This window comes from Manacus vitellinus, unplaced genomic scaffold (assembly GCF_001715985.3).
Source record: "Manacus vitellinus isolate BGI_N305 unplaced genomic scaffold, ASM171598v3 scaffold_8_pilon, whole genome shotgun sequence".
Taxonomy (NCBI): Eukaryota; Metazoa; Chordata; class Aves; order Passeriformes; family Pipridae; genus Manacus; species Manacus vitellinus.
Genome location: NW_021940864.1, coordinates 5,620,308 through 5,635,603, shown reverse-complemented (window position 1 = coordinate 5,635,603; position 15,296 = coordinate 5,620,308). Strand labels below are relative to the sequence as shown.

At 40.9% G+C, this 15,296-nt stretch overlaps 1 protein-coding gene across 1 annotated transcript; it reads right to left on the bottom strand.

The window, feature by feature from the left end:
• Positions 1-370: 370 nt before the first annotated feature.
• TAF1A (TATA-box binding protein associated factor, RNA polymerase I subunit A) lies at positions 371-13,247 on the bottom strand. The gene is made up of 10 exons (XM_008919860.3): positions 12,968-13,247; positions 11,325-11,494; positions 9,922-10,035; positions 8,441-8,639; positions 7,598-7,728; positions 6,599-6,757; positions 5,422-5,488; positions 3,841-3,961; positions 1,893-2,053; positions 371-699 (listed from the first exon to the last, which is right to left on the bottom strand). Exons 1-10 carry the CDS (start codon positions 13,101-13,103, stop codon positions 557-559), a joined length of 1,401 nt encoding a protein of 466 aa, XP_008918108.3. The 5' UTR covers positions 13,104-13,247; the 3' UTR covers positions 371-556.
• Positions 13,248-15,296: the final 2,049 nt, after the last annotated feature.

Genomic DNA, 15,296 nt, shown 5'->3' with positions numbered 1-15,296 from the left:
AATTCTTCTCAATATACAATGCTATAAAAAGTGACTGATGGCTCTCCATTTTCCCTATTTCAGGAAATGATCAGTTATAAGCAGAAGCCACGTCACCTTTACAGGTTGAAAACACGTTTTGACAGTGTGTCAAGTACTGTTCTTGGGTTAAGACATGTCACCTGTTATGAATGCCACTGCTAGTCCTGAATGGAGTTTGAACAGCTTTCTACCATCTATGCATCTAGACATGAGGAGGCTCAACCTTGCAATACTAGTGAAATAGAGATTCCAAACCATAGTGACTAAGTAATTTTCAAGCTGTATTTGAAATCAATGCTGTTTGCATTTCACACAGAAATATGGGACTAACATTAAAGAAATTCTTCAACCTCATCACTTGATTTATATTTGTTTTATTATAAAATAAATACAAACCAAAGAGGTTTTACAGAAGTATATAAAAAAGTCTAGTACTGAGTCGACAGGGTCTGCCCAGAAGTTTTAGAGTAGCACCAACCCAGATGTCAGTTTTACAGAGAGGAAAAAGTACAAGAACCTTAAGGATGCCTTCTAATCAAGGTTGTACAGAAGAATCAGAAAGACCAGATATTCTCAGGTAGACAGGATTGTGCCTGTTCACAAATTTCTTCAGAATCCGGAACCTTTTCACCTGAGCTTTGCAGCCTTGGTGTGATACATATTTAAAGTACTTGCCATCTAGGGGAATAAACAAACAAACAAACTGTAAGTTATACCATGATACAAGTAAATACAAAATGCTGTCATTGTTTAAATCATACGCAAACATCTAAGAAACTTTTCAGTACTTGAAGGTATTAAAATCCAAGACATGCACATTAGAGATATAACTGTAGTGATAAATGCTCTATCCTCACTTAACCCAGAAAACATTACATGTATATAAATTATGCTATCTGGCAAAATATTTTTTTCTTTCTTAAATTTCTGCTCTGCAAATAGATCACAAAGCAAAATTTCAAGGGTGTAAAGCAGCATTGATATCATACATTAACTTATTATGCTGGATAAGGAAAATAGAGGCTCACATTGACACCAATAAGACACCAATAAGCACTAAAACTTCATTCAAGAAAATCAAGAACTGGAACAACCTTTTTAGCCAGCTGGAAATAAAAGCTGCAAGACATTTGATAATGTACTAACAACCAAAAAACCCAACTTTCATTATAAGAAATTGTTTTATTAAGTCCAGAAGATAAAGTTATAGAAACAAAGTAATAGACAACAAACAAGTTGACAACCAGAAGTCCACACCAGTGTATGAGCCATGGTCTCCATGACATATTCCCATTCTCAATTTAGCAGCTGATTCTTGGCCTGATCCTCCACTTAGTTTTGGCAGCATTCCAAACAATGCTACTGAAGAGGTAAAGATCTTCATCTTTGTATCAAACTGCTGATGGTTTTCACTCAAGATCCTCTGTCCTCCTCTTTCCTGCACTACAACACCCCCATGGTCCTAAATGTCCAGCTGCTCCCCAGCATTTGCTGAGACACTGCCTAGGCTGGCAGCCAGCAAGCAAACTCTCCACTGTCCTCACAACATTCCCTCAGGAGTGTGTTGTGCCTTTGTGAAATTGTGGTTTGAAGGTTAAACAAGATAAACAGTATTGTGACTGCTCAACAGGGCCAGATAAAACAGAATTCTAAACCAGGATAAAACAAGTTATGCAAAATATGCCTCATTGCTAAATATCAAACCAATTTAAACATCTTTCATGTTTAGTTCCAAAGACAAGGATATTTCCTAGAAGGAAGAAATTGCATTTCTTCCAAGGAGCAGAACAGCTGCATCCCATCTTATTAGGGCTAGAACTAGACAGCATTTCTGTTCTATGTAGTGAAAAGGAAAAAACATGTAGTATTACCCTTTCCCAGTAAAATTCCAGCCACCAGAGCTTTTTCATATGAAAGGCTTTTATTTTCCTGCCAGTTCCTTTTTGCCAAGTACCGGCTAAAATGGAAGGCTGGCCACCAGTCCTTCCTGGAGTTCCACTCTTGCTTGATCCAGTCAAGATACTTCTCAGAGCTGGAAAAAGGTTAAACAAGTTACATAAAAGCTTAAATTATGATGAAAAGATTATTAGGAGACACTGACACTTATAAAACCAGCTTGCTACAAGTCTCCTAAATTGACACACTGACTTTATACTCAGACTGAAACACTAATCTAAACAGAAATAAGCTATTTTCTTAAATCCCTGGCAACACTCGTTGAGGCAGGAGGCAGTCTAAATAAGACTTTAGTAGTCTTATTTAGATTTGGCAATAACACAAATTATGGTGTGAAATGAAGCAAGCCTTTTGACTTTCGTGCCAGTTTGTCAATAGTAATATGGAAGTTTCTTCAAGTTTGTCAACAAATTGGTAGTATGAAGGGGCTGGTTTGTTTTTAGGAAAGGTTTGTGTTACTCTAGGCATACTCAAAGACTAACTTATCTCAAATAGTTATTACTGTTCTTGCATAACACCCTTAAAAAGAATCATAAAATATGCTGAGTTGGAAGGGACCCACAAGAATCATCAAGTCCAACTCTAAACCGAGCATTTCAGAAATAAAAGCTCTTTCCAGTCCCTCAAGGGAGCCTACAAGGAAGCTGGAGAGGTTTTTGCAAGGGCCTGTAGTGACAGGACAAGAGGGAATAGCTTCAAACTGAGAGAATACAGATTTAGATCAGATATTAGGAGAAATTCTTCACTCTGAGGGTGGTGAGGCACTGGGACATGTTGCACAGAGAAGCTGTGGATGCCCCATCCCTGGAAGTGTTCAAGGCCAGGTTGGACGGGGCTTGAGCAACCTGGTCTAGTGGAAGGTGTCCCTGTCCATGGCAGGGGGGTTGGAACTAGATGGTCTTTAAGGTCCCTTCCCAAACTATTCTAAGATTCTATAAAACCATCTGCAACAGGAAGCAACATTCCCATAAAATGACCAAGATGCCCAGTATATTTCAAGATACTCTGAAGTTGTGTATTCAAAAACAAAAATGAAGGCAAAGTTAGAGTATCATACTACTTCTGGTAATTTATGCAACAACACTCCTAGCTCTAATCCACTAGCTTCTGGTCTTAACAGCAGATGCTGTGTAGGTAGAGGTGGCAATAAAGCAGTAGAATGGGTCACATTTAGTGCCAAATTAATTTACCGGAAATATTTAGGGCTTGAAACACACAACAGCCTGTTTGTTGGGTAAAATAAAGCCTAGACATTGGAGGCCTTCTGGGTGCAGATTGTCAGAGATGGCTTCTTCTGAAATCAGAGACCATGTCTGTCAGAGTTGGCAAGGACATCAATCTCCGGGCACATTGGCTCAGATTTTAACAATACACCCACCAGCTGCACCCTGTAACAGTTACCACCATCACACAACCCATCAATCTGCACGGTACCAGCCCTGGTGCAGCCCAGCACTTCTCAAAACAGCTTCCAACAATGCACATGTAAGAACAGAACTGAACAACCAACAACTTTCCTGCCCCAAAAGAGGGCGATCAGTGACGGGCAGCAAATGCTACCCCAACATCTGAATAACTCTTTCTGCATAAAGATGTAACTTGTTAAAAAAACAAAACAAAATAAACACCACAGCTGTTCTCGGGAAATGCAGTACTGGAAATTTTGAATTCTTCTCAATACTTTCTTCTTCCCTCCTAACAAGAGCACACTGCAGCCAAGCAGTGCCACAGAACTCAGAGTAGGCCAGGCAACTCCTCCCTTCACCAGCAGGAAGAGAAAGGCTACACAGGGACACTTTGCCACTTCCCAAAGGCAGAGACTTGATACATTTGTTTTTAGCACATTGCATCAGAGATACTTACATTACAATTTGTTTCACCTGTCTTGCCAAGCAGCTCCATGCTTTCACATTTTCTTTCCAGCCAGCATAATCCAGGGCCGCAAAAATAACTTCTAGCCCCAGTCGACGCTTTTTTCTTTTCTCTGAAAAAAGGTTAAGCTGATTAATGACTTACTTAGACCAAGATGAACTCATTAGTAAGCAACAACTGAGATACAGATCTCTATCCTGCTTCCCCAAATGCTGCTACTGTCCCCATTACTGAGGGTGCCCCCTATTGCCTTCTGCTGCTTCCAAGAGCTGAAGTTAAGGAATACTTCCTGTCTCTAGAAAACAACTCACACCAGAGACACTCTGCCCCTACTCCCATCCTGCTCAAACACTGCTGATTCAAGAGGAACACATACAACACTCACTTATCACACACTGCCCTGCTTTTTCCAAAGAGAGTTGTTATTTCCAAAGCTCACTAATCAGTGCCTCCAACTGGCACCTCTGCTCAATACATTCTTCCCATAGGAAGGGAACACAATGCCTCTGGAATACTTCAAATCCCAAGATGCCACCAAAAAAATCAAACCTGATATCAAAATGACTAAAGTGGACATTTCCCATCATTTGTTAGGTGTCACCAGAGTTCTTAAAACAACACTTGACCTATGACAGCAGGTAAATGAGGAAAAAGTTATGTTAACCTGTATAAATGTCTTCAAAAAATCAGGTTGTATTCATTAGCTACGAACAGTTAGTAAATGTATCACAAATGAACAGAAAAAGGGAGGTTCCAGCCAAACAGTCTTTTTTACCTCCTTCCAATGAAGAATCACAGAATAGTTTGGGTTGGAAGAGACTGTAAAGATCATCTAGTTCCAAACCCCCTGCCTTGGGCAGGGACACCTTCCACTAGACCAGGTTGCTCAAAGCCCCATCCAACCTGGCCTTGAACACTTCCAGGGATGGGGCATCCACAGCTGCTCTGTGCAACCTGTTCCAGTGCCTCAGCACCCTCACAGTCAAAAACTTCTTCCTAAAATCTCTTCTAAACATACCCTCTGTCAGTTTAAATCCATTAAGCCCTATCATATTAGAAAGGAGAACAATCTTCATTCAGGGGCATTTCACGAACCTGTTGACCTGCTGGGACATACCAGATCACAATAAGACCGACAACTTGGAATACAATTGATCTGCATGGAAAAAAGTCTCCAAATTGGAAGACTTTTCTACCAACTCCAAGATAAAGCTCTCTTGATTAAGCAATAACAATGAACTAAATAACAGATCCATCTCAATTCCTCTAGAAGAAAAAGAATAAATAAATAAATCAGAGATCCTCAAAAGGGAATGGAGACCCTGGAATTCAGGGTCTAAAAAAAAATCTAAATTATTTTTGAGATTCTGGCTGTGCCTTACAACAGTTTGCTTTGATCAGCCTTTACAATGAGAAAGGCATTTGTTTACAGAAGTTTGTAAATGCCTACTCACACATTCAACTTAAAGGTTTCTGTGATTGGAAAGCTGGGATTTGGGTTGCTTTCTGGTTTTTTTTTTCTTAACAAACAAAACTACTTTAAAAAGCAGAAAAGAGAAAAGGTAGACTTACTTGATTTTTGAAGCATGGTATTAAAATCTATCATAAGTTCATGAGACGGAACAATATCATGCAAGATCTGAAAATTAAAAGGCAAAACCCAGACACATTATTTTCAAGTGAAAACTTTTGAACACTTCTACCTGATCAAGAGAAGCACAGGCTTCAGAATTTTAGGGGACTAATTCAGAAAATTAAGCAATCTAGTACCTTACTGCCTTGGTGTAAAGAATGAGCGTCTAGGTCCATTTTGCACATCTGGGACACTACTCTGAGACACAATCAATGAAATACTTTGATAGCTGCTAAAAAAACACTACATGAGGCAAATACAATATAGATTGAAGCCCAAATCCAGAAGGCAATGTCACTTTCTTCCCAGGCCAGTCCTAGCTGCCCTGTCCACTGCTCTGTGCATTGCATCAGTTTCTGGACCTACCAAACCAGTTCTTTGATATGTCACTACTTTTTAAGAGGCTAGTGTCTAAAGCCACTGCTAAAAAGCCCTGAGAAGGTAGAATTGTATACATATACCCTACAGTTTAAAAGCCTAAACTTTATAAAGCTGGTTTTAAACACCACCTGCACTAACGAAAGCACAGTAGTGCCATCAAGTGGCAACACAGACTGCAAAACATTGTTTGCAAGCAGTAGGAAGATCAAGGAGTGAGGGTAAGGAAAGCAGACAATTAAGAACAACTTAATTGTAAGTTGACCTTAGTCAAGCAAGGTCTTGCCTGCCAATAACCAGCAGACATTAACTTTTATTTTAGCTTTAATGCACAGCTCATTAAAAACAAGCAGAGAAGCTAACTGCTAGATAGGATCAATATGTGAAAGAGCAAGCATCTAATAATTTCTACAATATTGTGAAGGTCAAACTTTAACAGAAATCAATGCTTGTTATCTACAAGACTGCTGATACAGACTTGTAGGACCATGTAAATATGTTCTCTGAGCTTGCACACTGACTTTAAAAACTGATATGATGTATCAGTTAAAGGCAAAGCAAGAACTGGAATTCAAAGACAGTAAAGGATACTGCTCCCTCCTGTAACTTCCCTCTAACCCTCTGCTTCCCACAAAGAATACAACAGGGTAAATAATGTTACAGAGTTCAAGGGAACTAAAGTGTCAGACCACCACTCAACATGAATGACACAGACTGTACGTCCCATGGAACACATACCTTCAGTGCAGAGATGACTGACTTCTTTGATTCACCCTGTCTCTTCAGGAACTGGTAGAGGTAGACATGAGCATTGGGATTGGCAGGAAACTTTGAGTTGTAGGCATATTCATTCAATACCTGGCGGGCTTCATTATGGTCTCCATAGAATTCCAACAGCTAGAAGAAGTTAAGTCATTAGTTTGCCAGATACATGTAATCAAACTCCTACAACTAACTTTGGACTACCACAAAACTATCCAATAGCACAATCTGTAGCTAAGAGTGCAGCATATTAGGTAAGACTAAGAACAGTGTATTTTCATTTTACTGGCTACTCTCATGACAGAGAGACAAAAGTTCATACACAGAAGCTACTATATGAGAAAATTCCTTAACACTTCATTGTCAAAGAATTACCAGCACTTGCTCCTTGGAAGAAGAGCCTGTCATGTCTTTAAAGAGAGAACTTGGGGGATGCCAGCACCAAGGAAAATTCCCTAAGATGTGCTTAGAGAAGTCAGAGCTTATCAGCACTGACAAAGAGTAAATAATTCCCAAGAGATTTCAAGGTTAACTTTATTTCTTAATTACAAATTCTAAGCAGATATTTAAAAAACCCAAAACAAAACATAGAGGGGCTGCATTTTTGGCACCTCTAACATTTAATGTATCCAGAAAAAACACTGCCCTGCCAAAAAACAGAGAACTTGTTTTCAAGAATTCAAACAAAAGCAACTCTGCTCCAATTTCTGTAGCACCATGAAAAAAAAATATGCAAGCTGTTTGTCTATTTCTTTCTCTTGACAATGCACAGATAAAGTCCTTTTTGTACTCTGTGCAGGCTCTGCAGTTCTACCAAGAGTAAACTGTGCTCTATATCAAAGCCAGTGACATACACATACAAATGCGGAGCTTTTAAAATATTTTGTTTTCACCCACACACACATAAAAAAGCTGCAGACAGGCATCTTAATGAAAATTAGACAAAAGAAATACGTGTGTGAAACATGCCCTTACGTCCACATAGCATTTCACAAAGAGATCCCAGACTCCAGGTATTTTAATAATCTCCTTTAAGTTCACCGCTGCCTTCCGAAAGCAACTGTGCATTTCCTGTTCAACAGACAAGTCTGCAAATCCATCCAGACCTACCAAAACACCAAAGGATAACACAAAGTTAGCTCTGCCAAGCAAATGAAGACCTTGAAGAGGCGGTGCACCTGAGACGAACACATTTTGCTAAACAGGGACTCCAGGCAAAGAGCTTCTAAGAAAAGATGTCTCAGTTTTCTCAGGAATGAAACAAGACATTTTCACTGCCCTTCAATCAAATTTATTATCCTGCAATTTCAGCTTATGGAGCATGATGAGCAGTACTCCAAGACTCGAAGATGCTACCAGCACAAGGTCCATTAACCAAATCCAACACTTAGTTTTCACAGAAACAAGTTTCACAGAAACTGTTATCAGTTAGATTAGATCTTAATCTAACTGATAACATAGGTATATGCAGAATTAGATGTGACACACTTGTAGCAACTTAGGTATCTTTAAATAAACAGAAGTTCAAACACAAGTTTTCAGGGCTTTGCTATCACTCAAAACTTGAGCAGCAATCAAGCAGTTGCACACCTATTAACCCACTGCTTTAAGTGAATACATTCCTCTGACGTTATTTGGTTCTATTTCACACTGGCTGGATATAAGAAATGTGATTCAAGGAGACAAAAAAGTTTCAGAACAGCCATACAGGGCACTTCAAATGCTGAAGTTCAGTAAAGGAAAAGGCATCATTGCAAACTGTGGTGTCTGCACAAGCCAGCTAGTTAAAGTTTACACCTCAATCCAAAAAACACTTACCACGCTCCAACAGGACGTTCTTCTGCTTAGACCAGCTATAGTAGTCCAACAGTCCCCTGTAAGCCTGAATCAGTTTCATTTCTTTATCCTGAAGGGCTGTTTGTTCTCCAAACCTCCAGCTTTCTGCCAGGGACAGGTTTTGGTAAGCTTCATCAATTTGCCCATTACAAAGGAGATGAAAGACATGCTCCAAGCAGACCTGCAATTCAAACAGTCCAAACCACAGCACTTGACACCTCCAACTGAGAGATTTTCAGCAATACAGCAAAGTTCTACACACAGGTTGTAGCAAAAGAGACTTCCTGACATGCACAAAAAAATACTGCCAACACAGTTAATAAAGTATTTTAATTAGAAATTAAAATATTCTTTTATCCAAAAAGTATCTTTACAAAGAATTTTGGAGAAAAAGGAAAGAATGGGAGATTCAAAGTGTCACTTTGGGGAGAGAGATAAGACAAGAACCTATATATTTCTTTCTGTCTGAAGATGCTGGAAAAACATTAGTAATTAAAAGCATATCTGACATAGAAAGATACTTTCTGCCCCATAGGTTTTAAAAGCTTCAGTCTTTTCACTTCCCAGAGATACCTTCTCAGGAAAAGGGCTGAAGCACTTGAAATCTGTGGGGCAGAAAGCCACCCATCAGGTGGCAGACACTCAGTGCTACTTATCAAGGCAGCAGAAAGCAGTTGTCTCAAAAACCTGCTCATCTTTAACAAGTGCTGTACCTGTTTTAGATCTAGAAATGACATGAGGAAACCCAGTTGGGTTGCATTTGCTGATTTTTCATTTGTCTACCCAACTGCAGAGCACCTGAAAGAGGGATGTCCTACCACCCTATCATGTTGATTAGGCACTGCATCAAAGCCTAAACCTCCACTTAACTCTAGCAAACTCTTGTACACAACTTCCTTCAAAGACCTTCAACAACAGAATGAAAGACAGAAGCACCATCCCAAGTAAGAAACAGCCAAGGAAACCAAAACAGTACAGGTTTGAATGAGCCACCCCAGGAAAAAACCCTGCAGCTGAGTGACACAGATGTGCACAGTGTGCTGTTTCATAGTCAGATTGGCTACTCAAAAAGTGAGATAACGACAGCAACATTTAAGTCAGGAGCACAGTGGTCAAATTAAGGACTGGAAACAAAACTTGGCAGGTGTTAACCTGTAATTAGATGTCATTGAGGCATGCATGAAAATCAATTTAACTGTTTCAAATTCAAATTAAAAGCTTAATTAAAGGGTTTAGGTACTTCTAAGAACTGATAATATGCATTTGTGATCAAATACATAGGCCAAATGAGATAAGGTTAGGTATAAAATAACATTAAAATATCATGCAATTGGTAACTCAAATGTATTATCTTTTTCTTCTTTTGACGCTGATGTCAGAAATATATTTCAAAAGAGAGACTCAGAAGCTAATATTCAATAAGTATTCAGGTAAATCATCAAGACTGCTTTAAGTATACTCACCTTCAAATACCTTTTTACTCCCAAAGTTTTCATCTGTTCTATGAAACAGTTGAACTCTTTCATGCTGCTATGGGAATGATGGCACAAAATTTCAGTTCCTATTCTCCAAATCATCTATGGATGGGGAGCAAGAGATTCAAATACAACCTTAGTACAAAAATGGCAACAGTCACCATATATAGTCTTGTCAAACTTAGTTACTGTAGCAAATAAAAAAAATGTACAGTTGAATCATGAATAAAAAAATAACACTAAGTATTATCTACTGCTGTAGTAACTTACACATTCATCTTGTAAGACTTTTACAGTCATTCAGTGCATGCTTCATAATTACTCATTATAAATGCAGCACTCCAGCAAAGCTTATGGAAACTGCATTGTCAGAAGGTTCCTCCCTCCTGTCACTGAAAAATTATGTTCTCCTTTGATATGATCCCATTAAGACAGAAGGTATACACAGTTCTTTGAACTTAGTAATAAAAATTATTTCCAATTAGATGTAGCTTCCCATCTACATGCACCTGTTTTAAAGGTCTGCAAGTTAGTAATATTCAAGTACTCCATTTCTTTAAGAGCTCTGATCCCTTTCCTTCCACTTGCTTCCATCTCAGTACTTGTGAGGAGTTTTGCAAGTACTGGAAGAGCCAGTAATGACCTAAATAAGCCTCTAACTTTCAAACAGATTCTGACTGATGCCTGTGCCAGAGGCAAACACACTCACTGCTTTTCCATTTTAGAAGACTACTTTAAGCTGACTTTTCATAGATAAACTTCTGATGGAATTAATTTATACCAAGCCAAGTTTTCATCTCTTGTGCTGAGAATCTGTGTTAAAAAACAAACAACCAACACCAAAAAAAAAACCCAAAAACCCCCACACTAAACCCAACACAACCCCACAAAACCAGCCTGCAAGCCCAAAGAACTTTTCAGGACTGCTGAGCACCCTGTCAGGAAAAACACTGCAGGTTCTCAGCACCCCTGAAAGCGAGACCTCAGCAGAATCAAGCTCTAGCAAGATGGGTTAAACCCTCAGCAGAGACATGTCTGTGCAGGGGCAGGCTTTTGGTGAGTAATTGGACAGCATTTGCCTTGAGCACTTACAGTGAGGAGTTCTGGTGTACTTCCTGCAGCCTGCCACTCAAGAGTTTCTACACCAACATCTGAATAGTTGCTCATTTGCTTTTAGAAGCTTCAACGTCTTTATTTTCTAGTCTAATTTATGAAAGTTGAGTAATTTTTCAGGTCTTACCTGCGATTCTTTTTTTTTTTAATTAAAAAAAAAATCAAACCTGTGATTAATTAATTAAGACAAATGTTGGTCCTGAAGTGTCATAGATGCTGCTTGCAATGCAAGTATTTTTTCAACTGCAAAAGAACCCAGATAACAGACATGGACTTACCTCTGATGGACTGATGGGTTCTCTGGAATAGTCCTTCTCCAGTGACTCAACATAGAAGGTCAGATACTCTGCAGCCCTTTTCCACTGCTTTTGTAGCATGGCATCCTGAATGTAACTTAGACACGCTTCCTTGCTCTTCTTGAAGTTCACTTTGTGTTCATGGGAGGATGCTAAACAAACAAACAAGCAACAAAAAAGTCAACCGAGCCCACAACTGTCACCTATTCAGATGACAATGTGCCCCCTATTTCAGTATCTTTCTTACATGATCTTTCGTGGACACTACAGAAAGTGATCTTAAACTCTGTGGTTTTGAAGATAAACACACCTACAAGTCCACAGTAAAAACAAAAACTATGGGAAAAGCTGAAAATATAATATGAAATGGCATTTTCTAGAAACAGCACACAGCTGCAGACACTTAAAACAGTGATGAGCCAATTATTTCACACTACTGCCCTACCAGAATTAGAAGCCCGCAGTGCTTAGATAGCTTCACAGCACATTTTGTGATATTTTAGGGACAACTCTCTTCACTTATTAATCATCATCCAAGTGTGTGACCCCACTGTACTGAAGATTTGCATACATGTATACAAACAGGCTATTCCAGTGCCAAAGCTAAGCAATTCCCACAAAGATAAATGTAGATAATTATTCTCTTTTGAGTACAAAAGGGGCCATTTAGCCTTTTTACATGAATAGTGGGTCAACTTATGTTGAAACCAGCACTTCATGCCCACATCTGTTTAAAAATCACAGCTGCATGCCATGGCCCTACAACAGTGCTCATCCATAAAAGTCTTCTGCAAGACACATGAAGTGTTCACCAAGGCACCTCCTACCCGGAGGAGGCAAAGGAATTACCTAACTTAGCCAGCATTTGAGTTATCACAGAATCACAGAACTGTTAGGATTGGAAGGGACCTCTGGAGATCATCCAGTCCAACCCCCCTTACCAAGGCAGGGCCACCTCTCGCAGGTGACACAGGAACTCGCCCAGGTGGGTTTTGAATGTCTCCAGAGAAGGTGACTCCATGGTCTCCCTGGGCACCCTGTTCCAGTGCTCTGCCACCCTCAATGTAAAGAAGTTCTTCCTCATGTTGAGGTGAAACTTCTTGTGTTTTAGTTTATGGCCACTGCTTCTCATCCTGTCGCTGGGCAGCACTGAAAAGAGTCTGGCACTGTCCTCTTGGCATCCGCCTTTGAGATCTTTATATGCAATAATGTGATTCCCTCTCAGTCTTCTCCAGACTAAACAGGCCCAGCTCCTGCAGTCTCCCCTCACAAGAGATGCTCCAGACCCCTTATCATGTTTGTGGCCCTCTGATGGACCCTCTCCAGTAGCTCCTTGTCTTTCTTGTACTGAGGAGCCCCGAACAGGACACAGCACTGCAGCTGTGCCTCACCAGGGCCGAGTGGAGGGGCAGGATCACCTCCCTGCACTTCCCAATGCACCCCAGGACATCACCTGGCCGCAAGGGCACGCTGCCGGCTCATAAAACAACTAAGGCTATTTTCGAATCTCTTTCTCCCCGCTAACAGACGATTTGGAGAACGGGAGCTGAAATTTGGTGCCATCCTTGCCAAAGCACCAGGAAGGAGCTCACAACAAGAACTCACGCAGCCAGCGCCGCCCTTACCCGGCTGGTGGAGGAGCACCGGCAGGAAGGGCAGGTGTAGGGGCGGCTGCAAGGAGCTCCCTGCCGGGGCGGCGGGGTTCCTCCTCCTCCCCACCGCGGCCTCCTCATCCTCCTCCTCCTCCAGGAAGCTGTCCATGGCGCCGCGGGCAGACCAGCACCTCCTCAGCTCATCCGCAGCGGGCAGTTGGCTCCTTCCACCTCGTGAGGTAAGATCCGCCGGCCAAGCCGAACCCGGAGGGTCAGCTCGGACTGGGCGGGTCGCTACCGGACCTCCTCCTCACGCCGGCGATTCCCGGCAGGCGCGTGCGGCATGGGCGGGGCGATCCCGGCGGGCACCCGCGCCCTGAGGAACATGGAGCGGCTTTGCCGCCATGACCGGTGAGGGGGGGGCGGGAAACTGCCGTGCGCATGCGCGGCGGGAGAGCGGGGCATCGCCGCCGCCATGATGGAAGCGGGCGCTCCGTGTCCCCGTGGCGGTGGGGCGGGTTGCGCTTTTCCTCGCTTCCCTCTGCCTATGGAAGTGGGAAAATGAGGAATGTCGGCCAAGGGTGGAGCAGGAGGGATGGGGAGCGGCACAGGACGATAGCCGGGAGTGTGTATTGGTGTGGTAGGGCGGTGTTTAATTCTACACGTATCACAAACAAAGCGTCACTAGAGCCCTGGCTAATGCACGGGTTACTCTCAAAGTGACTTAGCGAGGTCCTTTGTCACTCTTTCCATTAGCTGTGTTGCTGCTTTTCTGTAAGTTTGTAATTCGTCATGTTCTACAGAAGTAAAGGATTCCCAGTCAAAATCCTGTGCCTTGTAGAGCAACAATGTTGCCTATGCTACCGCAGAATACCTGGATTCTGGGACTGCCTCAACCACAGATTCTGGTTTGTACAAGTTTGTGCTGGGACTTGTTTCTGTAAACCACTTGTGGAAACTGAGTTTTTCGTGGACTATTTTGATGTGGGTAAAGTCCAGTTTTCTGTGTACAATTTTACAGAGTTTTTTCAGAACAGCTCTGAAATGGGAGGGTGTGTAAACAATCAACTGGCTCAGATTGAAGGTTCGTGTAATGCAGTATCCTGGTTCAGCTGTGATCAATAATGTGTGTCAAGAGAATAGTACAAGGCAGAACAGTTGTTTGCAGTATATGAACACTGAACCTCAGTACCATACCTTAATACGACATTTAATAAGTGTGTAGGGACAACAGAAGTCTCCCTTTACTTTTTCTGTATTTTTAATCCTGTGTTCTTCCAGTATACGACCAGCATTTCAGTTCATAAATATTTGGTATTATTAATTGACAATTAACTTACTGGACTAGTGATGATAAACTGTTATATAGCACCACCTCTCTAAGAGTGTCATCTTCTTTTACTGTCCTTTATAATTGACACCCTCTGTGAGTATCTCATTGATCTTTGGTGTTCCCCAAGCGTGATGGCACTTCCTACAGCACTTCTGATCTTTTGTTAGATCAATTCCCTAATTTCAGTATCCAGCTTACCCCACTTTATTTGCAAAAGTTTTCATGTTTGCATAGAAGGATGTTTACATTTGGCTTGTTATTTTTATTTTCCTATGTCATACATTGGTGAGAGTTTTTGCAGATTCTTAGACAAACTTAGCCAACTGATCTTGTTAGTGGGTATTAGTTATTTTAGTAGGTATTTTACTGCAGAATAGATAGGAGAGCTGCTTTGTAACTGTAGATACACACAAAATGTTAGATTTCTCATGTACAGTGGGGCTACTCTCATAGTTGAATACATCTGTTTCCAACATTGGGGTTGAAGACTGAAGGAAATTTTGCCTAAAATATCTAAATTGAACTAAGTAAAATATTTCTGGTTTGTGTCACACATTGGGGAAAGCTGGGTATGTTAATAATAAGTGGGTATGCTTTTACTCTGAAATACTTGAAATTTTAGGGAATGCTGGAGGGTTGCAGTGGTAATCCTGTGTATACCTATTGGCTGCTCGCTATTGCACAATAAAGGCAATGACTTATGCAAGAACTATGTGATCTTGTTTTTCTTCACATCTCCCTTTCTTGCCCTTATGACCAACAGATACCGTTACCTTTTGTCTTGCTCTTTTAATAAAGATAAGCTTGATAACTTTGTACTGATGGAAAATTACTAAACAGCTCTTTCTTCACAAGAGATCGGACCTAAAGGTGTGGGCACTAGAACACAAGAAATATTAGTGTTGAGGGGAAAATGCTTGTCTTTCATTTGTACAGTCATCATAAAATGTGACTTGAATTCATTTACTTCTATATTGTAAATTGTGACAAAATTCACTTCTAGGTTTTCTGAGTTAGGCTCTCCTAGAG

Excerpts from the sequence above, each read along its gene's own strand:
- TAF1A (XM_008919860.3), bottom strand. The coding sequence starts at position 13,103 with ATGGACAGCTTCCTGGAGGAGGAGGAGGATGAGGAGGCCGCGGTGGGG. Across the intron at positions 6,758-7,597 it reads TTGTGAAATGCTATGTGGAC|CTGTTGGAATTCTATGGAGA; the intron begins GTAAGGGCATGT and ends AACTTCTTCTAG. Across the intron at positions 3,962-5,421 it reads TACCATGCTTCAAAAATCAA|AGAAAAGAAAAAAGCGTCGA; the intron begins GTAAGTCTACCT and ends ACCTTTTTTCAG.